The sequence below is a fragment of the Macrobrachium rosenbergii genome, chromosome 29 (assembly GCF_040412425.1).
Source record: "Macrobrachium rosenbergii isolate ZJJX-2024 chromosome 29, ASM4041242v1, whole genome shotgun sequence".
NCBI classification, from domain to species: Eukaryota; Metazoa; Arthropoda; class Malacostraca; order Decapoda; family Palaemonidae; genus Macrobrachium; species Macrobrachium rosenbergii.
The window spans coordinates 19,295,777-19,322,572 of record NC_089769.1 but is presented as its reverse complement, the minus strand read 5'-3'; the positions used below and the strand labels follow the sequence as shown (position 1 = coordinate 19,322,572).

At 35.8% G+C, this 26,796-nt stretch overlaps 1 protein-coding gene across 1 annotated transcript in view; it reads right to left on the bottom strand.

Moving 5' to 3' along the window:
• LOC136854648 (DE-cadherin-like) overlaps nucleotides 1–26,796 on the bottom strand; it is a 434,643-nt gene that overhangs the window by 79,872 nt on the left and 327,975 nt on the right. The window contains exons 7-17 of the mRNA XM_067131212.1: nucleotides 26,423–26,564; nucleotides 25,933–25,950; nucleotides 25,663–25,686; nucleotides 24,933–25,027; nucleotides 24,164–24,283; nucleotides 23,343–23,486; nucleotides 20,364–20,558; nucleotides 18,806–19,002; nucleotides 14,684–14,773; nucleotides 13,509–13,623; nucleotides 11,507–11,677 (exon numbers count right to left, since the gene is read on the bottom strand). Coding sequence (XP_066987313.1) covers nucleotides 11,507–11,677; nucleotides 13,509–13,623; nucleotides 14,684–14,773; nucleotides 18,806–19,002; nucleotides 20,364–20,558; nucleotides 23,343–23,486; nucleotides 24,164–24,283; nucleotides 24,933–25,027; nucleotides 25,663–25,686; nucleotides 25,933–25,950; nucleotides 26,423–26,564 — 1,311 coding nt within the window. The remainder of the gene's footprint in view (nucleotides 1–11,506; nucleotides 11,678–13,508; nucleotides 13,624–14,683; nucleotides 14,774–18,805; nucleotides 19,003–20,363; nucleotides 20,559–23,342; nucleotides 23,487–24,163; nucleotides 24,284–24,932; nucleotides 25,028–25,662; nucleotides 25,687–25,932; nucleotides 25,951–26,422; nucleotides 26,565–26,796) is intronic.

Sequence of the window (26,796 nt, the reverse complement as noted above, 5' to 3'; positions counted from 1 at the left end):
AAATCTCTATATTCAGTAACTCTAGTCTCAACTGGCGACCTGATCAAATTATGTTTCTTATCTGTCTTCTTTAGGTAACTTTCAGCCTTAATTGACAGGATTACGTGGGTCTTAGGAAAAGCAAGGCAATATAAATCACCGTAATTAATAATTAAACTCATCAGCCGAAGGACCCACGTAACAATACATATACATACATATACACATATGTACACACATGTATAATTATATATATATATATATATATATATATATATATATATATATATATATATATATATATATATATATATATACACACATTCACAACAAGCATTAAGCTACAAATGTCTTTTAATATCCAATTCGCCCTACCTCGGGAATATCACCGAAGGGGAATTATGATTGACAAACGATTCGGCACCTGAGAGATTCGAACGCCCGACAGTGTGAACCGACGCCTTCTGGGACGGTAACCATATTAAACGACAAATAACCAATGGACAGTTTCACTGACAGCCATTTTTAAAAGATCTGAGAACAAATGAAGCGTTTGGGAAAATTACACAAATTCATATTGTCTATTACGAAATTTGCTTTCATTACGAATCCGTGTAATTTACTTAGACGGCTTATAACAAAAAAAAATCTTTGAAAAATGAAAATGAACTGCACATCTCGAAAAAGTTTTAAGGCAATCATGAATTATGATGGAGAAAGCCATGTATGGGTAAATAATACATTCTGCACTGCCTGATGCCTCCATTTTTTTACAGTTAATAAATCCCTTGCATAAGGTTATCAACCACTTCAACAAAAAAGCATAAGGTCAATCACGAAACAACATTTTTAATTGATTCATTGTCCTCTAAGGACCTTCACTTTATGGTTAAATTTAATCACAAACCAGGTAACTCAATGAGACCTGTCACGAACACAGCATGATTAATTTATTATAAACATTCAAAATATTTATTGAAATCGCTTTGAATAATTTTAGGTACCATTTCATCCACACACATATCCAAAACTCAACCGATCTTTGTGATATCAGAAAATATGAACACTTGGTCAAACCACAAATTAGCTAGCTTTGATGTCACTTCACTTTTTACCAAAGATCCCTTTGATTCCTAATTGGTTTTCTTGGCGGATAATTCGATTCCTATGAGCAACCCATTTGCCATCAACACCATTACTGAACTTACCTGCTGATGTACCAAAAATTGTCAATTTTCTCTCAAAGGAAAATTGTAAGCACATGAATCAAAAAATTTTTCAATCAATGAGCATTTTTTTCATAAAGTCTTGCAAAGAAATCATTATCAGGAAATCATAAACGACTGGTTCTTAATACAAGCAAATAAATACACAAAGCAATAAAGCTTGAGTTCTTACACATCCAACACAAATATTACAATAAAAGAGAGCTGAGGCAAATACGAAACACTTCATAAGACAGCAGCGGCATACGTAATGTGGGGGGGAGAGAGAGAGGGACTGGTCCAGCTGCTGAAATTGTTTAATTCCTCCCAGACATGAGCAAGACATATTCTGGAATATCAATATGCACGCAGTCTTCATGAAAACGCACTCGGATGTAGCAACATAACGCTAGAAAATTGAATAATTACAAAAAAATTAAAGAAATTAGTTTTACTCATATCAATTTTATATCTATTATACGTTGAAGTCGATATAAACACGGTATATTTTTTTTCCAGTAGTCATATGAGAGAGAGAGAGAGAGAGAGAGAGAGAGAGAGAGAGAGAGAGAGAGAGAGAGAGAGAGAGAGAGAGAGCAGCATATGAAGCTACATATAACAAAAATCATTATACAAGTGTCATCTTTAAAACGAAATTAATGATATCTGACCGAGCAATACAGTATACATATTTTTAGACATAAGATTAGACAAAATAAACAAAATCTCTGTAACACATATTTTTATAATTCTGGAATTTTTATTTACAATACCTATAAAGTTAAACATAAAAAATATCTTACCAACTCAAAACGAATATACAGTCATTAAGATAAAGGATTAATTTCGCTTTATTATTTAGAAGTTTTTATACGTTCTTGAATAATAAGGTGAACGCAGCTGCAACGATTTCCGATTCAGGGACAATTTTTCCTTAGCGGATTTATTCATATTTTATCCAGCAATTCCCCCATGCCATGCAATATTAATCTCTCGTCGTGAATCCCATGTTGTAACAATTGACCAAGCTTTGAAATTCTTTGTATTTAGTCTTTCACAGGCAGACCTTTCATTCTCATATAGGGAACGGGGACAGAAAAAATTATTATTATTATTATTATTATTATTATTATTATTATTATTATTATTATTATTATTATTATTACTACTACTACTACTACTACTACTACTACTACTACTACTACTACTACTACTACAAGCCAAGTCACAGTCCTAGTAGGAAAAGCAGAATGGTATAAAACCAATGACCCCCATAGGAAATGCAACCCAGTAAGCTTTGAAAGAGAAACGAGAAGAAAAAATAAGACAAATCTTAATAAACAAGATAAATAATAAAGCAAAATCGTGGAAGAAGATAAATACTAAGTAAATTAAACAGTTTGAATGACTCAGCTACAAGATTGTGAAGATCATTCCACAATCTGGTCATAAAAGACAAAAAAATTCTGGTAAATTAAGTGATGATGAACCCAACAGAAGAAAAGGCACGTTACTGGTACTGTGTAGTGGATGGCGCAGTCTGTGAAATTCCGAGTGCATAGGATGATCAAAATTATGAAATGCGTCGCGCTTAGCTTCTGTTCTCCTGCTCTAAAAACTCCACCCATGTGCGAGAGAGAGAGAGAGATAGGGAGAGAGAGAGAAACGTGGGTGGGGTCGGGGGGGGGGGGTTCAACATTCGTAAAATGTCAGCAGCATTCAAGCAAGGTTCATAAATATCACTCTGCTTCCTGGAAATTATGATATCTGATGTGGTTTCGTTGCTAAATTACATACATTATTTTCATTTGGTTTGTTAAACTGTCAAATGCAAATAATCATGCAAATAGCAGACTATGTGCATCTACCAAACACAAGCACACATATGCATTTACGTTATATAAGCATGTAAGGTATAGAATGAAAAATGATAGCCAGAAGCCTAATTAACTTTCCACACTGATTTTCAAAAGGTCATCTCTTCGGAACTGAATGTCATTTTCAAAATTAATGACGACAAACACATAAAAGTTAATACAATGAAAGGAAATATAAAACTAAGGGCAGAAGAGCAGAAAAGCAAGACAAAATTGAAATTGATACACCTTATATTTGTTTTTGTTTCATGTCAAATGTCTTAGCCTGCCTCACCACCTATTGTTATGTTCAGCCTTAGCTTGTCTTCGTATCTTACTATCTAACCTATATTGCTCTGATGTTTTCATTTTTCTTCTGCCGATAAGTCTTTGGTTCTATCTTTTTTGTCCTTGTATCATTTTATGTTTTGTTTTCACTAATCATGAGAATCGGATTCAGACATGATAAACTGACCTTTCGAAATTTTATATATATATATATATATATATATATATATATATATATATATATATATATATATATATATATATATATATGTATGTGTGTGTGTGTGTGTGTGTATGTGTAAACACAAACACACATATATATAAAATTCTAAATTCCTTTTTCAAGCAATATACTATATACATGAATGCTAATTCATCTGTTGAACATACAGCAATGGAATCCATCCCGGAATACGAATTCTTCCGGTTTATATATATACTGTGGGATGGGACACGAATTCATCCGGTTTATAAATATACTGAAGTAAATTGAAAATAAGAAACTAGAACGTAAAAATGCAACATGTAGAAAATGAAGTCAGTGATACGGACTGGACATCATAGCTGTTTGTGAATCACGGAGCAAAGAAATGGAAAAGGGAGATTGGATGGGATAATATGTACAGTATATTTACTCAAGAAGAGCAGATGGAATTGGTAGAGAAGGAGCGGCATGATCTTGACAACAAATGCAGAAAAGGCACGACTAAATGGAGAGCAGTGACCAAGAGATTACTTCTTACAAGATTTAAATCAACGCATTGAAATGTGAGTATTATAATGGCATCAAAAATGAACACTCCGAAGAAATAAAAGTTGAGTTTTATACAGTACTGCATGATGTCATGCAAGCCGTATTAGAAGAGAGATGATATTTGTTGTTGGTGATATGAATGCATAAGTGGTAGGAACAAAGAAGGTGGGGATGATATGCATGTAATGAGGAAGGAAGGCCTGGGAGAGGTACAAACGAAACTGGGGTTCAACGTATTAGCTTTTATACTGCAAATACAGTACTCTCGTGATTGGATGTAAACTTTTTTTTTTTCCAACACAAAAACATCTATATCTGCACTTGGGCACCTCCAAATGGCAGTCATAACCACACCGATCACACAATCACGAGACGAAAAGAAGCTGCGTTATGTCAAGAGCTATAGATGAGCAAAGATCATCAATGGCCATCAACTTGTTAATGCCATACTTAAGCCGGAGTCAAAAGCACCCAGCAAAAAATTTTTACAGAGCTCCAAAATTAAATAAAGATGGTTTTCTTTAAGATGAACATAAGGAAACTTTTGCAACTCATTACTGAAACGCTGCAGCTTCAGCAATCATATCTGAGGAGGTGAAAACAATCAGTGAGGACTTGATTAACATCATGAATGTGCGTCGATCTATTAGAAAAGAAGCACTGCAATGCACTGTGGGAAAACAAGAAGGAAACCTTGCTTATCAGAAGAACGCAAAGATACGAAAAAGCTTTAACAAGAGCAAAACGCCGAGGGTCGCAAAGTAAAATGTCGTAATCACCCAAGTCTAGACAGTGAAGTTTAACATAACGCAAGAAGAAATGAGAGGCAGTACGTTGAAAACAGGCGCGTGCTGACCAAATAATGCTTTCAAGCGAAAGGACAAATAAGAGCAAAAAAAATAGGTAAAGCCACGGATGAGTCAATAATAACATGAGCAAGAGAAGAAGAAAGACGATACTGGGCAGAACATTTTTGTGAAGACACGAAAAAGGAATATGAATGGGGTAATCTGACTGATATTCCAGAAGCTAAAGAAGACAAGAATGTATTAATGAAGGAATTCACGGATTTTTAAGTGGAATCAGTACTACACAAACTTACGACACCTCGTATATTAACTAGTGTTTCGCAGAATGCAGACCGGGGAAACAACGCCTGATAATTATGAACTGGGAATCACAGCAAAGATACCAGTAAGAAGTAACCTGGCTGCGTGTGGCAACTATAAAGGCATTGTGCTGAAAATATTCAGTACGCTCACCCTCAAAAGGCTGGAGACAGACACTGAGTAAAACATTAACGAAATGCTTCAAGAGGAATGAGCTCGTTTTAGGAAAGGCATGAGTTGTACAGACCAATTAGTTAAGACATACAGTGCAGCAGCGTATGGAAACTGAAATCTACGATCTGATGACTTTTGCTGGTTACAAGACGGCTTTTGACAGCATCCACAGATCAGTATTATTGAAGGTTCCACCACTACTGTATTCCCGTTAAAAATGTAAAACTATCCACGAAAGTAGTACACATACACAGTTAACATTAACAGAATTCTATCGAGTGAATTTGGATTTAACAGTGAGAATGTTATGTCAGCTTTGTTGTTGTCCCTTTTCATGGATTTGATAATGAAAAAGGGCGGTTGGAGATGGAAAACGAGGATCAGACTGGAGTAAGCAGATGCTGCTGTTTTAATCAAAACACCACACGATCTACAAGGCTTTGATTAACAGATTCTATTATATATCAAGAAAGATGGGGCCTGAGATCCAAGTAAAGAGAAAAAAAAACTAATGAGGAGAGAGTATGCGCAAAGGGATGAAACAATACTATCTGGAGGTAAGTTTAATGAGGTCGAGTCTTTCAAATACTTAGGAACAATGATATGCAAAACAGGTTTTCATCAGATGGAATTTAACGAGACCAACGAAGTCTGAATAAGATTTGGAACTTTGCTTTGCGATTTGTTTTGTTATTCGAGCACGAATCATGGTATGAGAGTGAAATTTTTAAAATGATATTAGGAGTAAGGGTAAAGTGAGAAATGATACCATACGGGTAATTATAGAAAATCCATGTGCAGAGAAGATAATGATAAAGGGGGGTGGGGGATGCAGATAGCTTGGGTATGTTCTTTGCATTATCCCGAGGAGATTAGTATTGTAAGTGATAGTATCAGCTGGGTTCATATAGGCACCAGAAGAGTTGGAAGGCCCAGGCCTACTTAGTTGGGACCTATGAATGAATGGTTGGAGATGAGAGGAGATTTGTGGAAGCGAAAGGATGGGAAGGACATGGGTGGCGGAATTACGCAGAGTATCTTTGCTTCGCTTGTCACTGGAGGCGATGATGATGCCGATAAGATATATAATATATATCATTCATTACATTTGTTTAAAAGACCTTCATTTTACTAAGCAGTTTGACGACGACTGTCGATAAATTTCTTGTCAAATGGGCTGCAGCAAATTCTCCTTGACTTGGAAGAAGCTTGGGGGATAAGCTAAATCCGATTTTCATAAAGGGCAAAAGAGCCTTTCCTAACAAAATATAACGCACCTAACAATTTCTTTTGTTTGTCTTCACAGTCAAAAAATGCATTAAAAGCAAATCTAACACTATTGCATTTTCGAGTCACCTCAGCAAATAATAACAGCTTCAATCTAAAGATCAACCACTAACCTACTGCTGTTCTCGAATTATTCATAAATGCCGACAGAAGCCACATAGAGTAGTCTAACAATTATTGTTTGTGCACTTAATCTTTGAGGTGAACTTCAATGCCTATTTTTATAACAGACGTTAGGGCTCTTATTCTTACTGAATTTTCTGTTTAAGGCAGTGAAATACTAAAACCCACAACTCCTTGAGTAATTATGAAATTTAATATCTTATTAACTTTCGGCATCATTTGGGTAACCTTATCAAGAAAGCTACAACTTGAAATTTTGGAACCCTTTTAAAGTCTAAAAACTGGTATTACTTGACAATTAGTCACTATGAATTTTCCTACAATTCTAATTAATTTTTTCTTGCAAAATTAAGATCTAACAACATCCCCTAAAGTGATCATATAACAAATAATTTCACAAACTACGATTCATAACTAATAATAGCACACAAGGTACAAAATGGATAGCTATATGTATATACTGTACAAGTCATTAAGTTCACGTATGCACTTCATTAATTAAAACTCCATTTCCAAAGCGAATAAAATTTTGCTTTGTATCGCCAACCCGAAATGACAAATTTTGCTATTAAACGAAAATCCTGAAGTGGTGGTATTAAGGTGGCTGCATCGCATGATAAATTTAATCGTTCTATTTTCAGCAACACCAGCACTATCGGCTCTGTGGTCATATATGCTTAACAGACACAAAGCCCTTTTGATACAGCTGTTTATAATTACTTACATAGAATTCAAGGAATATTAAACTGATTTCGAGGAACTAGCCTGCCGTAACGCAGCTTATTAATATTGGCCATCGAATATATTTCCTTTGTAATCATGCAAATAACTTTAACTAAACTATCCTATGGCAGGCGCCAGGAATGGTTTTGGGAAACCTGTCAATCTAAAAGTCAGATGCTCAAAGCTACGCTAATTGATGAGACAAGGCTATTAAGTAAAAACAGGTGGGTTTAGACAATGAAGCAGGTATGCAGATCGCACATTTGTTATTAAACAGTTATGTGAGGCTTGAAAATAATGGGGAAAACCTGTACGACAAATAAGAACCTAACGAATTTTCATAAAGCACGGGAGGGTGTTAATATTTGCTGATGAAAAACAAAAGTTTCATTTTGGAAATGAAATGTGCGTTCGTTCGTAGGTAGAAAAATGAGTGAGTTTTCTCTCCAAGACAATTTAATCTATTTATGTAGTGAGGTGAGAATCAAGAGAAACGGCAGCACATGTGGTGCACAATAGCGAGATAAGAAAATGGGACATGAATGGCGTCTGGAATGGATGGCGCTTGGCATTATGAGATATACTGCAATGAATAGTGAAGGAGTTTGAAAAGCATTTGTAGGTTGAGGAAATTGGGAGTAAAAGAGGAAAAAAAGAATGATTATGAGGCTAAATGGAAACCAGGAAGATGAAGCAATAAATGTTAGTATGAATGGTAGAAGAACCGAATTAGCAGATTCGTAAAAATATCTGATATGAAATATATCTAATAATGTTAGAAAGAGAGATGAGGTTAGTCACAGAATTAGTGAAAAAAGGAAGGCAGCGGAGGGGAAGCAGCTTGGAACGTCTATGAAAGTTAAGATTGTAATGTCAGAAATGACTAGAGAGCCAACTCCCCTTTATGGGAGTCAACTACAGAATATAATGGAATGGAAAATAAAAATTGGGCCTAAGGCCAAGCGCTATGACATGCGAGGTCATTCATCTCAGGGAGGGTTATTGAGAGTAAAACGGGCCTAAAGGTCTAATCGGGGAAAACCTCGCAGAAGCACTATGAAACAATTATCAGGAGAGTGTGGAAAGTAAGTTGGAAGAAAGAGAATATAAATAGAGGTACAGTAAAAGGAATGAAAGGAATTGCAATTAGGGGCCGAAGGAACGCTGAAGAGAACCTTAAGTAATGCCTACAGTGTACCGCGTGATGTGCACTGACAGCACTATCCCCTATGGATATCAAATGTGGAGGTTAAATGCAATGAAAGATGAGAAGTGAAAGCTGCAGAGATCTACTGTTTGCATTGTACAACTAACCTCCAAAGAACTGAAATGGTGATATATTGGAAATACAGTGTACAGAAATGCTAAAAATTTAACTTGGAGGACTGGAAGGATTACAGTATTTTAAGATGGTTCTGTCATGTGGAAAGAATGTACGGCACTTAGCCAGTGAAATAGAAGTGTACACTTAGACACTACTCAGAGGGCGGTACTGGTAAGGAGTGTCATCAAATCAAAAGAGGAGAGATGCAAGCAAGATAAAGGAGAAATGCACGGTGTTTGTATGGGGTTCGACCCACGGCTAATGGGCCTTTTGTAAGTGATTGATGTGGAAATCTTGTGCGAAGTTGGTCCTCCACAGTTAAGCAGTATAAGAATGAATGTGGCTGTGACTTTTCTCCGGACACCACCTCGTCATAGGGTAAAAGGGTTGATGTTAACGTACACAAAAACACACGGACACACACACACACACATATATATATATGTATATATATACCCTTTTTGGGAACAGTTTTTCCAGTTATGGTTGAATAGCAGCGCAAATTCAGCACTAAAAATTCTGTAGCATAAGTTTGCAATTTTATATAGCTTTCTCTTTGTGTTGTTGTCTACTGCCGTTCGGTATAAAGCCATTTCATTTATTTAATTTTTCATTTTTCTTACTGTTCCTTTCTTATTCTTTTTCCTTCGTACAGTATTATTTCTCTGTTTTAAAAATTGTTATTTACTTTAATTTTCTTCACAGCAACCAGAAAACCTTTTAAGAATCAACCGAATTATAATTTTCAATTGCTTATTTGAGACTCAAATTTAAGTACCTAATTTGGCATTTAGGCATCTCCCTTTGTTTGTGGTTTTGATGTAGACGTTTGCACTGAACCCGTTGCCTCCTTTTCTAACTAGCTTATCAAGGAAACAATGTACAGTGACTCTGACCACTGAGCCATCAAGGAGGGTACAAGTTGATATCGCCTCTGCTACGCATATGCTTGTCGAATTCAGGTTTTGTACTTAGAATCGATATCAACCCACGTCCACCATGATAGCTGATTGGTAAGTCCGTAACATGTGGCTAATTATGAATTTTTGTCACATTCACCACGACTTATTTTATTTTCAGAAATTTTAAGGCACAAATATCGAGTAATATCCCAAGGGGAACTACAACTGATTAGTGCTTCGTCACCAGTGGGATTCAAATTGCTACCTGATCCAGGAACAAGGACTTACAGTGAATTTGACCACTGACGTCGAATTCAGATTTAGAATTTAGAATAGAAATCAACTCGTCTCCACTTTCTCTTGATGGTTCAGTGGTCAAAGCCATTGTATATAGTTGTTTCTAAACTAGGGAGCGGTTCGAATCTCACTGGTAACGAAGCACTCATCAATTATAATTGTCCTTGGACGCATATTATTCCAGTGGTTTAATAGCTGTGAATGTGTATATATATGTATGTGTGTGGCAAGTAAATATTACGATAGTTAACACGTAATGACCACAAGATATGTATTTGGCCACAGACTGAAAGTGGAAAAACTTACTAAAGCTAGTACTTTCATCTTACTGACATCGTCTGATGATGTCAATTCAACAAGGGTACTAGCTCCAATCAAGTTTTGTATTTTACGTCCATGTCTATGTGTGTGTGTGTGTGTGTGTGTGTGTGTGTGTGTGTGTGTGTGTGTGTGTGTGTGTGTGTGTATATATATATATATATATATATATATATATATATATATATATATATATATATACATATATATATTTAAATTTTGAATAACAATTTGTGTTTTTCCAAGAATAATTGGCTTCAGAGCAATTTCATATTGACAGTTTTAAGGGTAGGGTTCACATGCAAAACACCTTGCCCTCATTATCAGATGTAGTTCTCTGATAGACAGACAGAACTTTTTTTTATGTTAAAATGAAAGTGTCCATCTGTGACATGTTAATGTTTAAGTTAGATAATACCTTCATTCCCAGTTAATTGCTACATCAGAGAATGCCAAGCATCAATTTTAAGTTTCCTGAGAACTCTGCCTTATATATATATATATATATATATATATATATATATATATATATATATATATATATATATATATTTATATATATATATATATATATATATTTATTTATATATATATATATACATATACATATTATATATGTGTGTGCAGGGAGTATATATATAAATATATATACTGTATATATAATTATATATAGTATATATTTATTTTAGACAGTTTTTCAGGAAACTTGAAATACACACACACACACAAACATTATATATATATATATATATATATATATATATATATATATATATATATATATATATATATATATATATATATATATATATATAATACTGTATATATATATAGGTGCTTTTCTCAGGAAACTTATAATTGATGCCTGGCATTCTTTGGTGTAGTAATAATTAACATACAAAAAATTATCTTTTTCTCTCTGTAATACAATACCACTATCAGGTAAAATGGGAAGGGTGTTTTGTATATGAACCCCACCTTGAAACTGTCAGCGTGAAATTACTCTGAGGCCAATTACGCTTTTCCAAATATATAGAACTAGTGAGGTATGGCCTCATACAATAATACCATGCAAAGAGAGAGAGAGAGAGAGAGAGAGAGAGAGAGAGAGAGAGAGAGAGAGAGAGAGAGAGTTTTATGTCCTAATGAGAATCTGGTGATCCGTACCTGTCTAAACTGGGGGGAGACGTCCTTGTCATGGGCCTTGATGGTGGTGATGAGCATGCTGTCGATGTTCTCCAGGACAGCTCCGTCGAACGGCTGCAGAAGAGGAGCGTTGTCATTGACGTCCAGAATGCTTACCTGGATCTTCTTCTCTGCCCGAGCGTTGTGATCGTTCTGAAATTTGAAAGGAAAGCGTATTGGGTATTAGGCGAAATTTCAGTAACCTTGAACAAAATGTTTAACAAATATGGAAAATAAATATTTTACTTTGGGTCAATGGCAATGCAAACTATGTGGAAATTAGTTTATAGTGTACACCATCTACTGGCATACTCCACCTTGAATCCAAATTAGGTGTACAGTATCGTCAGCATTAAAAAATTATTTCTATATTGCCATTGGATCCTTGTAAACATCAGCAGAAGTAATGCAACGGAATAACTAAGTCGATATCTCATTAGAAATGCTTCAATATTATATATAAAGAGTACTCTTAAACCTTCACAGAAATGAAGCAGGATAAACATGTCCCAACGACTAAAAGTCCAGTTAACTTAACATATGTTAAAGATGAAGAGAAATAAAATATCGCTCCCAGAAATCTTTCTTCACAAAGAATTAAATTTATACATTAATTTCCTTGCACATCTGAGAGTACTTGTCATTTCTTAGAGCATATTCATTCCACTGTACTATTTATTTATATTTCTCCTGACCGAAGCACAAAGAAAATACTGTATACATACTCCAATTCATGTCGCTAAGATTCTTATATATTTTAAAGTGGTATCTAAATACTTTTTCATTACTGATTTGCGCATTGTATATACAAATACTTCCCCTTCCCGTTCGATCAACTAACACAATTTCGACGACATCATGGAAATGAATGAGTTAAATATAAAAAGATGTAATTATTCAATCATTTTTTATCCAATTCCTGGACTTCCGAGCTTAAATTACGGCAATGATATGCTTACAAACACGGTTTCACTTCAACTGAACACTCAATATTGTCATCGTCCTCATTGGACTAACCGTTTCTCTCTCTCTTTTTTTTTTATTCCATACCCAACATTGTTAATATCATCATCCTTACTCTATAATTTTTCTGCCAGTGAAAACCATCACCAAACACTGATTACAAAAGCATAAATAAAATTGGAAAGAAAAGAATAAAAACGACACTTCTTCAGGGCAAAACAAACTGGAACAATAACTATAAATGTAATGTGACGCGGAACTTTATTGGGTAATAGAAAAACTTAGTGTGCCATTCAGCATGAAATGGAAATAAAAAAGGAAGCCAAAAGAAGGGAAAAATAAGAAATAAAAACAAAAGGGAAAAAGTAAGAAATAAAAACAAATGGAGTAGAGAGTTATCTTGGCAGCGGAAAGAATCGCCAGGCGTCAGCAAGGGAAAACAATCGATCTTAGAAAAAATATGAAGGACACTGAAGGAGCACTGGATGACAAAATCAATACAACGCAATTAAACCAAAGAGTAAAATCACTAGATAAAGCATAAAATATTACATACCAATAAATAACACCTAGCATTTTGTACCAGTGAAAATTTAAACTTGACTACCAAACAAGTCAGTGAAAACAGTAAGGGAAACGTGTAAGCCAAATCAGTGAAATGAAACCATTGATTCAGAGCAAAAGGAAAAGAAAACTCCCTAAGAGGATTCAGTTATATAAACGAAAAAATCTCACAAGTAAAAATCTGTCCAGAGTGCTGAGCCAATGGAACGGGCCACGAAAATCATTCACTAGCCGAAGTCAGGTGCAAACAAGAAAAGAAGAGAAATATTAGCCTCAGGAAAAACACAAAAATGAAGAGAATTCCAAATTTATCAGTAGAGGGGATACAAGCATTTGCGACGAATGCTTGACTGATACTGAAGGTTTCCTCCCAATTGCCTTACACTCAAAAAGAGTTAGAAATTCAAGAGAAAAAGGGACTGAACTCTCAGGATCTGAGGATCGTGCAAATACTCACTATCAATTGGATGGTCAGAGTGTATTCCTGAATCGTTTCGAAATCCAGATTCCTGGTCGCGACAAAAACAGTCACCCCTGTGCTATCGTGACACACGTCGGAGTTGTCCTGTCGTCTGTGGACAAAGACGAAATATCACTATTAGAGCAGATTAAATATCAATTTGTCATTCTTCAAAATAATCACACAATTGCATCACCCGTTGATTAAATACTCAAAATAATTTTGACTTCATCATCAGCACTGGAATCAACTGTAAGACTCATTATCACAAAAATAATTCAAAGACTTGGTATCATCGTAAAAATGAATTCAAAAACTTTACTATCATCGTAAATAATTCAAAGAATTCGTTTTCATCATTAGACTTCTTTACCACTAAAACTGACTCCAAAATGTCATTATCATCCTAAAAAATAATTCTTAAGTTCTTAATCATTAAAACAAGTAATTCTATGACTTTATTATTATCATTTAAAAATATCAAAAATTATAAAGCAGCAAGACTAAGACATAATTAATACATAAAATTCTACAAATTCGACTTCATAATTATATATAACTTTATCAACGTAGCTCACCAATGGAAAATTCCAAATTTAGCATTCTTCACGAATATCTAAAAAACTGACAGCTGATTTGAAGAACAGTTATAAAGCTAAACACTAAGTATATATAGTGTTTCCACATTGCACCTAGCCATTATGTAACACTAAATAATGTTCAGGCTAAAACGAATATAAAACTGTGTACTTACAGAATTAATACTCATGAAATTCAGTGCCCCTGGATAATCATCTCATCGACAAAACCTCAACTTTCATGTTTGTTTTTCTAAAAGCATACATATGTTTTGCTCCGGTGAGAGAGAGAGAGAGAGAGAGAGAGAGAGAGAGAGAGAGAGAGAGAGAGAGAGAGAGAGAGCCAATTTCCGTTTTAAAAGCAAAAGCACAAAAGAATGTTTAAAGCCAGAAAAAAATTTGTGACGTGTAACCCAACGTTTTTCATTATTTTACTACCATAACCAAATATTTTTTGTTAACTAACAATCTTTCCCAGCACTAACTATGCATATAATATTATATAACACACACTAAGTATGAATGTGCATTATAAACTTACACAACCCAATCATGTGAAAACCCGAGTTCGTCTTCGCAACTTATATTACTTACCTAATGGCAAACGTCCCATCGGAATTAGTGTCTGGTGTGTTGCCGTTTAGCAGGGTGAAGTAAACAAGCGAGCTGTCTGCCAGATTAGACCTAAAAGCGAAAGGAAAGAGTATTAAATTTTATACCGTAAATTTACCTGAAATTAATCTTTTTTCTTTATCTCTAAGTTAATTTACGAAGAAAGGTACACTACTCAAAATTCAGACGTGATCAAACAGACGCCGTTGATAGTGACAGGCATGAAATATGAGATATGTGATGTGGTAAAATGTAAAAGAGAGATATAATCAGATAACCAAAATTTTATCATGAATTTGCGGGCGAACGTTACAAGTGAAGTGTCTTGAATGTTCATAAGTTAATTGTACAAAATTTAAGTGATACGTAACACAAAAATTGTTTCAGAATGTACATAATGAATCTTAATTCGTTGTAAAGTTGAGGGTTACTTTGAGGACCATTATGCTAATGTACGAAAACTGTGTGAAAATAAATAAACAAGAACAGAGCATAAGAAGTAAGTGGGTATTTAATCAGTAAAATTGGAAATTGCGAATTAAAGAGTGGAATGTCTGCCTTTCAAAGAAGGTATATCAGGTATGGCAAGAGAGGGCATTTTACAGTAAAATAAATTTTAATGTATATTTCTTTAGAAAAGCCAGTCAACGTACGAGAAAAGACCATTTTAAAGTAAACAAACAGTCGACAACGAAGAGAAAAATCACCAATAAAGATACTTTAAGAATATTGCAGTTTCATTACTAACAAAACGCGCACATCCATATACTACGCATCTATAACTTTTTCATATTTGCATTAAACCCTTCGTAATCTTAAATCAATCAGCTCCACCTCTCTTATCCCCAACATCCAATAACTCTTCAAATTACTCACTCCATCCACAAAGAACTGCATTCCCTTCAGAGGCCACCCCATCGTCGGCTTCTTTGATTCAAAGCTAAATTTGCTTATTAATCTTTTCCTCTGTATTTATATATTTCTCTGAAACATTTGCTTCCATCTGCCCTAAATTTTCAAAATACCAAGCCTTTTTCTCATTCAGCTTTTCCTAGATTAACTTATTCACTCGCTTGAATAAAACTACATTTCACACTGTCCCGTCATTTCTTAAATTTAAACCCATTCCATTTCATTTATTTGTTTATAGTTTATGGGAAAAGGTAGTTTTTAATTTGATTTACTTAAACAGTAACATATCAGCAAAGTACTGAAATAAAGACATTTGATCTTTGATATTCCCACACCACATTTGCAAACATAACTGAAAACCTTTAACTAACTGACAATAAGCTCCGATTACGTAGTATGAGAACTGCAACTGCAATTTCAGGCAGGTATTAGACGAAAAAATATAAACCAGATACATTTATATATATGTGACTTAGATACATACCCATTACATGACTATATATATATATATATATATATATATATATATATATATATATATATATATATATATATATATATATATATATATATATATATATATATATATATATATATATATATAAATGATGGAACTAATAAATGGTGGAACTAATCAACACATTAGCACATGTTTCACAGAAATAAATTTCTGACTCACATTAGGATCGAACCCAGGTCTCTCAAATGAAAGGCAAGTGCACTACTAACTCACCCACACAAGTCATGAGAGAAGTTAGAACCTAAGTACTTTTACCAGAAGGTTTTCTGGGCAGGCTGTCGTCTAACATACCAGCGAGTTTTACCAAACTTCCTAACCCACCAGTGATCCAATCAGTAGTATTTCATTCGAATATTACAGAACTGATCAACACATGAGCATATGTTTCACAGAAATAAATTTCTGACTCAAATCAGGATTGAATTCCAGGTACAGAAGCAATTAGGTTCCAGCTTCTTTTATGACGTGTGGGTCAGTTGGTAACGCACTTGCCTTTCCTCTAAAAGACCTGCGTTCAATCCCAGTATGAGTCAGAAATTTATTTCTATGAAACAAATGCTTATGTGTTGAGTAGGTCCCATCATATTCACACTGAAGGGGAAATTTGAACGAAATGCTAACAATTAGGTCACTGGTGGGTAGGGAATGGGTAAAACTTGTCACTTCAACTACAAGAGTCCTTGGGTTCCAACTTTTTTTATAACCTGTATGGGTAAGTTGGTAGCACCTCTTGCTTTTCATTTGAGAAAACTGGGTTCGGTCCCAATGTATATGCGTATGTATGTTGTATGTATGTATATGTGTATCTATATGTCCGATATAGATATATATGTATACTATATATATATATATATATATATATATATATATATATATATATATACATATATGTATATATATGTATATATATTTATAAATATATATATATATATATATATATATATATATATATATATATATATATATATATATGTATATATATAATAGAATAAATACAGCTGCATTTCATTACGTTCCAGATTGGTCCCCTACTACAGATAAATATTCAGAATCCGTGAATACTCCGTTTATACAAATCTCGGAACATTACAAATACGCATTCTAGTTACCAGCATAGTAGAGAAGAAGAACGTATAATAAATTACCCCTCCCATCTTATTTATATTACTGACCTCACATTCCTAAAGCCTCTGATGTTAAGCCTCCGTTTCTATCGATTTTACTTCCCTCTATACGCCCATTTCTCGATTTCTACTGAACTCCAACAATCAGACTGGCTTAGTGTTCGTTTCCAACTGTCACCTCCTCATAGCCGAGACCGTAAAAACTTTGTTTTCTCGCACACAACTTTGCTGTTTTTGATCAGTAGCACCATTCAGATACTCTGAATTTCCTCCCATTGAAATATTTGCAATGTTCTCCTGACAGACAATACATCCTTGTTCCAAATCACACTAGTTTCTCAACCACGAAATACTATCGTATTTGGAGATGTTACCAATTTTGTTGACATCACACATGCTTATGACACATGTCATCAGATTCAGTTCAATTCTAACTTGATCAATGCTATGATGTGTAACTTTAACAGTCCTTGAAACTCTTTATCTTCCCTGTACACTAAGCTCAACAATTCCTGAAAGGCTGTGAATTGCAGAATACCTCAAAAGCAGGCCAGTCGTTTCTTATAATGAAGAGGTATGTTGGCGTATTTAAATGTTAATGGAGCATGCCAATATTGCTGCGGTTTTTTTTTATAACTTCAACAAAGACACATAGGCTACATTTACAAGCTCACAACGCAAACCCATACACACAATGATAACAATACGCCGAGATTATGCACCGGAACACAAAACCTGCTACGCATTGATCATGTACGACTTATATCGCTACCCTGCTGGCAATATGAAAGCAGAAATAAAAAATTCATAGCTCCATCAGTACAACTTAAAAATAGGCAGGGTCGATATCGAATAAGCACAGGCCATTATGAATTACACACTTGATCTGTGCAGTCATTTCAATCAATCTAAAATATAATCTGTCGCTTGGGGGAGATCTAAAGCTTTATGAGGAAAAATCTGTAACCATTTTAGGGAATCTACTCCTGACCCAATCAAGGGAAAATCTGACGTAAAAACTTCAATGCTGACGAAACTATAATGATTTTATGCAAGTACTTTGATCTATTTCCTTCATGGGAGAGCTTTAATTGCCCGACCAAATGCTGAAGAGAAAATTAATGACGAAATGGTGCATATAGGTTGACAGTAAAAAAAAAAAAAGCTATCATAGAACATGGTAGTGCACGTGATCTTGAGATCTTTCCTACATTCCCAAAAATTCATTTTGGAAAAGAAAATCAATTACGAAACGATATTTTTATGCTGATCTGTAAAAAGAGAAGTGATGCAGTATGTGGTGGATACTACCTATTCAATCAGCAATCACATGGGCACGAATATACAATGACGCAGTGGAGCAAAACTAAACTAACAACATAATGAATTTTGTCCTTCGGTAACAAATACTAAAGAGCGTTTTAACTGATTCCATAACAAGGATTATTCAGTTTCTGTAAAAATATAGCTTTTACACTTGAATTTTCAAACAGCATTCGGGCAAAACAAAAAGATCACTCTCTCGCAATTGAACTAGAAAAAACTGACCTTGCGCACAGCGTCAGGACATCGGTATTTTCGGTGGTGTTTTCCCAGACCTCAGGATAGAGGGGTTGTTGACTGACAATCGTTGGGGGCAGGTCATCCGATGAGACGACTTGGATGCGGATGTCGGCCGAGGACCACAACACTGGAGTGCCTCTGTCAGAAGCGCGAGCTCGCATCTCAAACAATCGTCTGTTTGCCTGAAAGGGACACAGAAGCCGAGATGCTAATAATTACTGGTCTTGAAGAAATATGGACTTTGCCAAAGAGATTATGTACAGTTTGGATGGAGAAAACTCTCGTCTTTTGTAAATTTGGGACCATCAAAGCGTTAATAAGAATGGAGAGAGAGAGAGAGAGAGAGAGAGAGAGAGAGAGAGAGAGAGAGAGAGAGAGAGAGAGAGAGAGATAACAAACTGTACTTAGCAGATTTCCAAAAAATAGCAAATGCTGAACCCATACAGTAAAAAAAAACTACAATGAGAGGAAAAATATTACAGGGGATAAAACCCCGTTGGACTCAGAAGTAAAACGTACACTTAGTCTGCAAGGTTCTGAAGGTAGTTTTTTAAACAGGGTCACCCACAATACTTTAACACAATTATTTGTATGTTTTCACCTAATATTAAGAGACCAAGTATCAAATTCCCAAACTAAGTTGTACGAACCAAACAGGATATTTCTTGTTTTCACCATATATAACTAAGAGATGAGTATTTTCATCTTTTGTTTAAATCTCAGAAAACCAAGGATTTACATCCTTGTGTTTCAACTGTATATATTTGAATCGATATTAATAGAACTGATAAGTGTAAAAACAATGAGGTTATTTCCCACAGAGGTAGGTCTTGTTATTTGATTTCTTTAACTTCGGTTCCAGTAAATTTGTTCTATCCAATGGTTTTGTCATTACAACTTAAATTCACACTCTCAACCAGAAACGTTACCTGATTCTGGTTTTCTTAGAAGAAATACTCTACTTCTTTTTATGCCTTATATAAACAATATTGATTTCAGACAAAAAAAATAATGAAAAAAAAAAGAAAATTCGACAAATACATTTTCCAAACGTATGGCAAAAAAAGGAAAAAATGCGCCGAAGTTTCTTCACCGCAATCGAGTTCTCTGTACAGCGTAAATTCAAGGCCACTGAAAATAGATCTATCTGTCGGTGTTCTCGATATAATGTTATATGATCCGCGCCCCGTGAAACTTTAACCACGGCGAGGTGGTGGCCTATCCTATATCGCTGCCAGAAGCACGATTACGACTAACTTTAACCTTAAATAAAATAAAAACTACTGAGGCTAGAGGGCTGCAATTTGGTACATTTGATAATTGGAGGATGGATGATCAATATACCAATTTGCAGCCATCTAGCCTTAGTAGTTTTTAAGATCTGAGGGCAGACAGAAAAAGTGCAGACAGAAAAAAGTGCAGACAGAAAAAAGCGCGGACAGAATAAAGTGCGGACGGACAGACAAAGCCGGCACATTAGTTTTCCTTTACAGAAAACTGAAAACAATCGAAGACAAAATTTAATGACAAAGAATTTGCTTACCATACTCTCCTCCAGAGATTTGGTGAGGGTAATGATGCCAGTGTCGCTGTTGATGGCGAAGTACTTCATGTCGTCCGGGGTGCCTTGCAGGGAGAAGGAGAGCTCCGCATTATGGCCGGAGTCCCTGTCGGAGGCTGACACTCGCAGCGCCGGAGTGCCGGCAATATGATCTGTGCTTATCGTCTCTTCGTATATCTGCGCTTGGACAAAAGGAGACGCAATGCAAGAGTTAGTGCTGTCGTATCTGTAAGTAATGCTTCTTTGTGCTTACTGAGTTACAAACTACGCTTCGTCGTCTATTAAGTGACTGTTCAGCTGCGTGTTTGTTGGTATCTAATACCAAAGTATCAAAAAGAGTGATAATATATTTATTCTGATATTAGAGAGAGTATGAAAATATCATGTCATCACTAAATTCTATACACACACAAAATGTGTGTTCTGTGCACAGAGAACATGAGAATGACAAATCTGCATCATATACATCCCATATAAGAACAGGAGCTGAAAACTTTGTCCACGTACAAATCCCTAATCTAGACATAAACATTATAATTTACTTACCCCCTCTCTCTCTCTCTCTCTCTCTCTCTCTCTCTCTCTCTCTCTCTCTCTCACACACACACAAATCACAATTCAAATGCTGAATCGTGAATGAACACCACAGAGTGCTCATTAACAATGTGTCGAATACCCTCACGCACTAGGTGCCATTTGCTTACCCTGCACGAGGTCTCCGGTTTACTGGATATAAGGTCCGTCTTATAAAATTATCATTAGTATTACTATTACTTGAAGGAGGTTCTGTATTAGATTTGGTTTGTTTTTAAGATTACACAAAAAGTTCAGTTGATATTTGCGACAACGTTGTGTCTGGTGACTGGCAATGAAAAGATTAGATTCTGGATGAGAGACTGATCTGGATAGGGGACCATTTTATAAAGGACATTTTTTTGGAATGGGGATGTGATCGCACGCAGTGGCTGAGGTTTGCGGTCCCTACACGCTCTTGAGTACATCCTTCTTATCCATCAAGAGCGAAGAGTCAAATAGAAGGAGCAAAATGGCCTAATGCATTTCAGGGAGTCTTTACAGGAAAGAGGACCCATATATAATCAGAAAAAGAAAACTGACCAGAGAAGATAAGTTGGGAATGGAATAATGTCAAAATTTATTACATACTTGATAAAACACTAAACACGTACAAAAACGAGGAAAAAATATACTCATATATGCTATACTTACTTAATTATGCGTGCCATTAAAAGGAATATGCATCCGTATACCTCTGAGCAAGGAACCTCCCACACAAACATGAGAACAACGTTGTGTGTGTCACCAGAGATGGAGCCATTTACAGGACGAGGAGCACAGATGCTTCCATCAACCAGCAAACTTAATTAAAAGGTGTTTTTAACGCTCCTGCGGCTCAAATTGAACAGCACTATTTATAGATCACGCTGTTAGAGATTGTTATGCATTTGATTAGAGCCAGAAAAAGTTATCAATATGGACAACGACATGTGAGTTAAAGATTAATAACAAAATAGAATGCAATGTTAATTTTGTCTTGGGTCACTAAAATGATATTTTAGTTAAATTATTTGCTGTAAATTTTCCATGACTTGTCTTATCTGACATTCAATAGGACTCTCAACACATCACCCGCAGGGGGGTAGCGCCGTCAGTGCACCTCATGCGGTGCACTGTGGGTTCTTTGCAGCGTCCCTTCGAGCTCTAGCTACAACCCTTTTCATTCCGTTTACTGTACCTTCGTTCGTATTCTCTTTCTTCCATCTCACTTTTCACCCTCTCCTAGCAATTTATTCATAGTTTAACTACGAGGTTTTCCTCCAGTTACATTTTTCTGTCCTTTTTACTGTCAATTTCTATTTCTGCGCCGAATGACCTCATAAGTTCCAGCGCTTGGCCTTTGTCCTAAATTCTATATTCTATCTATGCATCTCAACTCATCTCCCAAGTAGGACTTAATAAAATTTATACACCTAAAAATACTACTCTGAATGTAAAACAGCCGGATCTTCTGATGAATTTTCAGTGCCTTCCTCACTTGTCATTACTTTATCTAATACAACATAAGATCTTACTACTTCAATTTTCATTCATGCCAATCTTTTGTTTTCATACATCTAAGTATAAACAGGAGAGAGAGAGAGAGAGAGAGAGAGAGAGAGAGAGAGAGAGAGAGAGAGAGAGAGAGAGAGAGAGAGAGAGAGAATGTATACAAATCCAAGTCTTGATCACAAATTTAGCTGGATAAAGAGCATGACTATGGAATTTTGTCACTTTCCCTCTAAACCTGTCACGATCACCAGGCAGGTATTCAAATAATTAAATGAGGGACAGAGCAGACTTAAATACATTCCAGGGTTTAATCAGAGCTACACATACACTAAGATTAGACTTGTTTGCAAATGAAGTCAATAAACATTACCAATGACTTTACTTGAGTGTTGACATTTAAATAAGCTTTCGTGAACCCAGATATCTCTCTCTCTCTCTCTCTCTCTCTCTCTCTCTCTCTCTCTCTTTTGAGCGGCTTCTGATAGAGAGCGTTCTGCGCGCGCACACAAACACAACAAACAAACACACACACACACATACATACATATATATATATATATATATATATATATATATATATATATATATATATATATATTATATATATATATATATATATATATATATATATATATATATATAAACTGCATACATATTCATACATAAAATATGTGCGCATATATATCACAGACTTCTACCATTATGTTTAACGCCAAGTCACTGCCCGTTTTACCGATAAAAATATGGGGGTCAAGGAAGCATGTACTTCATAAGAGAGTATTAAATACATAATTATACTGTGCATGCACATGCACGCACACACACACACACCAAATGCATACTACACGACGAGGAACAAGAACACTTGCAAGGGAAACTCGTATTGGGCAATACCTGCTGATCGAACAGTGGAGGATTGTCGTTGATGTCCTCGACAACGACCTTGAAGGAGCAAGAGCCCTGGTGGACACCGGAACCACCGTCTCGAGCCACCACCGTCAGGTAAAACTCCTTGTCCTCGCCGTCTCGGTCAAGGCGCTGCAGGTGGAAAGAGATGTACATGACACTTTAGTGACCTTTACGCTGACCTAGGAATCTCTTGATCTCCAAAGTCATGACGTGAAAACTGAATCAATGAAAAAATGAACATCTGAATACTTGCGTGCTCAGCTGTCGTTTGCAAGGTCCCGGGAGCTTTCTTTATAAGGGGGATCTATACCGTCACCTCAGGTAACAAATCCCTTGGCTGTGGCACTTTCATTTTGGAATGGAAGTTTTGTGGATATCCATTTCCATCATTTAAATTTTCTTTCTTTTTCTATGTTGGGGTTACAACGGCTCACATAAGAAGCGCTCGCAGTCAAGGTGAAAGGAAAATTCGAAGACACTGAGCTCTAGTCTATTTTCCAAGACATGGATCACGTCTTCAAAAATAGACGATGGCTCAGTGTCCTGGATTTTCCTTTCACCTTTCCTGCGAACGCTTCTTATGTTTACATGCCACGGGACCGTTGCGGTATTGTATGCACGACTCATATGTACGTTAACATAGGCATTTGTCAAAAGGAAATTTGTAAAACTGATAGACAAATCTTTCGTCGCTGGTATAGTCAATACTTGAAAAAAAAAAAAAATCAAAACAAAGACAAGGTTATAGTCTGCTGATAATTTCATTGAAAAGAAAACAAAAGAAAACATCTGAATCATTCACCCACCTTCGTTGTAGATATTTGTCCGTGTTGATTGGAAGCCTGGATGGTGAATCTGCCAAAATCATTCAAGAGGGCATACGATACGATCCCGCTGTTCCCTCGGTCTTCGTCTGTCGCCAACACCTTTGAGGAAAATACAAGCTTCTTCAACCCCCTCAAGGAGCAAACTGACAACTTCTACGGTCTCTCGGTCATTGCTGAGGAGACCACGTCCCTCGATTTTGTCATGAAAGAGACGCTTGACGTAGGTAAAATTTTTGCTGTTTTGTGCAATCATTCTTACTCAGAAAATGCTCTCTCTCTCTCTCTCTCTCTCTCTCTCTCTCTCTCTCTCTCTCTCTCTCTCTCTCTCTCTCTCAACAGTATACTGTACTTACGAAAAACACAAATTCGAGGAAGAAAATAAATTTTCATTATGTTCACACACAATTTCGAGGCCTCACATCCCTTCGGTGTAGAAAATACCGAATATTCCACACTGCAGAGAAGACGTGATGTCTGGAAGTGTCTGTGAAATATAATCTCTTTCCCGATTTTGTGGTTTTCTATAATATTCATTGAAGTTTCATACTGAGCTTCATACAAAATACTGCTCAGTTCTCATTCATTTTCCGTCTTTTCCCTTCTCGAATTGTATTCATTAGCACACCACCAAATAGTCATTCTCTCTCTCTCTCTCTCTCTCTCTCTCTCTCTCTCTCTCTCTCTCTCTCTCTCTCTCTCTCTCTCTCTCTCTCTCTCTCTGTGTGAGATAAGGAGGCCCATCACTCACCATGAGCACGGGAGTCCCTTCAGTCATGTTCTCCCTGACGCGAATCCCGTCATAAGCATCGCACTCGAGGAAGATGGGCTTGTGGAAATTCTCTTCTGCAATGGAGGAGGGAGTCAGCCATATTCATGGGATCAGATCTCGCGCTAAATTTTCGGCATGAGAAACCTCATTTCACTTTAAAATGAAATTGAGTAGAATATAAAATTTAGGACAAAGGCCAAGCATTGGGATCTATGACGTAATTTAGAGCCGAAGCGGAAATTGACATTAAAAAGGTTTGAAAGGTATAGCAGGAGGAAAACCTAGCAGTTATACTATGAATCAATTATTAGGAGAGGGTGGAAAGTAAGATGGAAGAAAGAGCATATAATCGGAGGTACAGTAAAAGGAATGAAAGGGGTTGCAGCTAGGGGTCGAAGGGACGCTGCAAAGAACCTTAAGTAATGCCTACAGTGCACCGCAAGAGGTGCACTGACAGCACACTATCCCCCTACGGGATTAAAATGAAAATGAACAAACCTCTCATTCACCTTTCCACCCGATTGTTCTCACTCACTGAAAGGTCTCCATTCCAATATTCACCATCTCTTAAAACCTTTCCTGTTGTTTTCTACTTATCTATCAAGGCTTAACATTTACTGGCATTTCACTTGAGCATTACTATTATTCTGAATATTTGTCATAAAGAGGCTAAATTGCATAAGATCCTAAGAGAAAAAGACTTCCTTACCTTCGGGTTTCTGCACAAGACGCGCTGCAAACAACCAGAAGTAAATTAAGGATATTATACTTTTATCGTCACCATTTTCGTTGTATTCAATAATAACAATATGAATAATAAAAACATTAATACAGTTTCACATTAACAACTACTAATCATTAAGAATATCATTAATAATACTGTATAAGTAAAAATCTTTCAATGATGCTGAAATTATGTGACGTATGGTTGATCAAATTTCATGTGAAACTAAGACAAATCTCACTCAAGAGTACTCACCGTAAGACGGACTGGTAGCTATAAAGACACACAGAGAGAGAGAGAGAGAGAGAGAGAGAGAGAGAGAGAGAGAGAGAGAGAGAGAGAGAGAGAGAGAGAATTAAAACGGTTTCAAACTAATCGGATCAAAGGCTAATCCACTGAAACTGGATACACCAAAATGCAAAGTCAAAAATCACTTCTAGACCTTAAAATCTATCATTATAAATCAAATTGGCTGCAATATGATGTCTACGAAAGTATGAAATGTTGAAGATAAATATTTCCTTGCGCTATCTAATCTTATTCAATACAATCGCCACAATCTTATATATGTATGTATGTATTTATTAATGAACTTTTCTATTGCCAATTCCTGAGATCATCCACCAACTAGGCAACAAGGGTCTCAGGCTGGATGGGCGAGTGGGGATGACAATCTGAGCGTATTACTCGCTCATCGTATTTGCCTTTGTGATTTCATGACGGATGACGACGAGAATCTGCTTACCTATACGATAGACGGTCGCTGGTGTTATTGTGACATGGCCGGCAAAATCAACAGCGCCCACTTGGAAATCGTAAGTCCTGTCCTGGATCGAGGTCAAGATCCGTCCGATTCGGATGATGCCAGTGTCTCTATCAATGGTGAACTGAGGGATGAAAAGAATACAAACCATTTCTTTCCTTTTCTTTGTCGGTGAATTTTAATAGAAATGAAATGTGTGTGTAAATGAGTATATATATATATATATATGTATGTATGTATATATGTATATATATATATATATATATATATATATATATATATATATATATATATATATATATATATATATATATATATTCGTTCATACATACACAGAGAGAGAGAGAGAGAGAGAG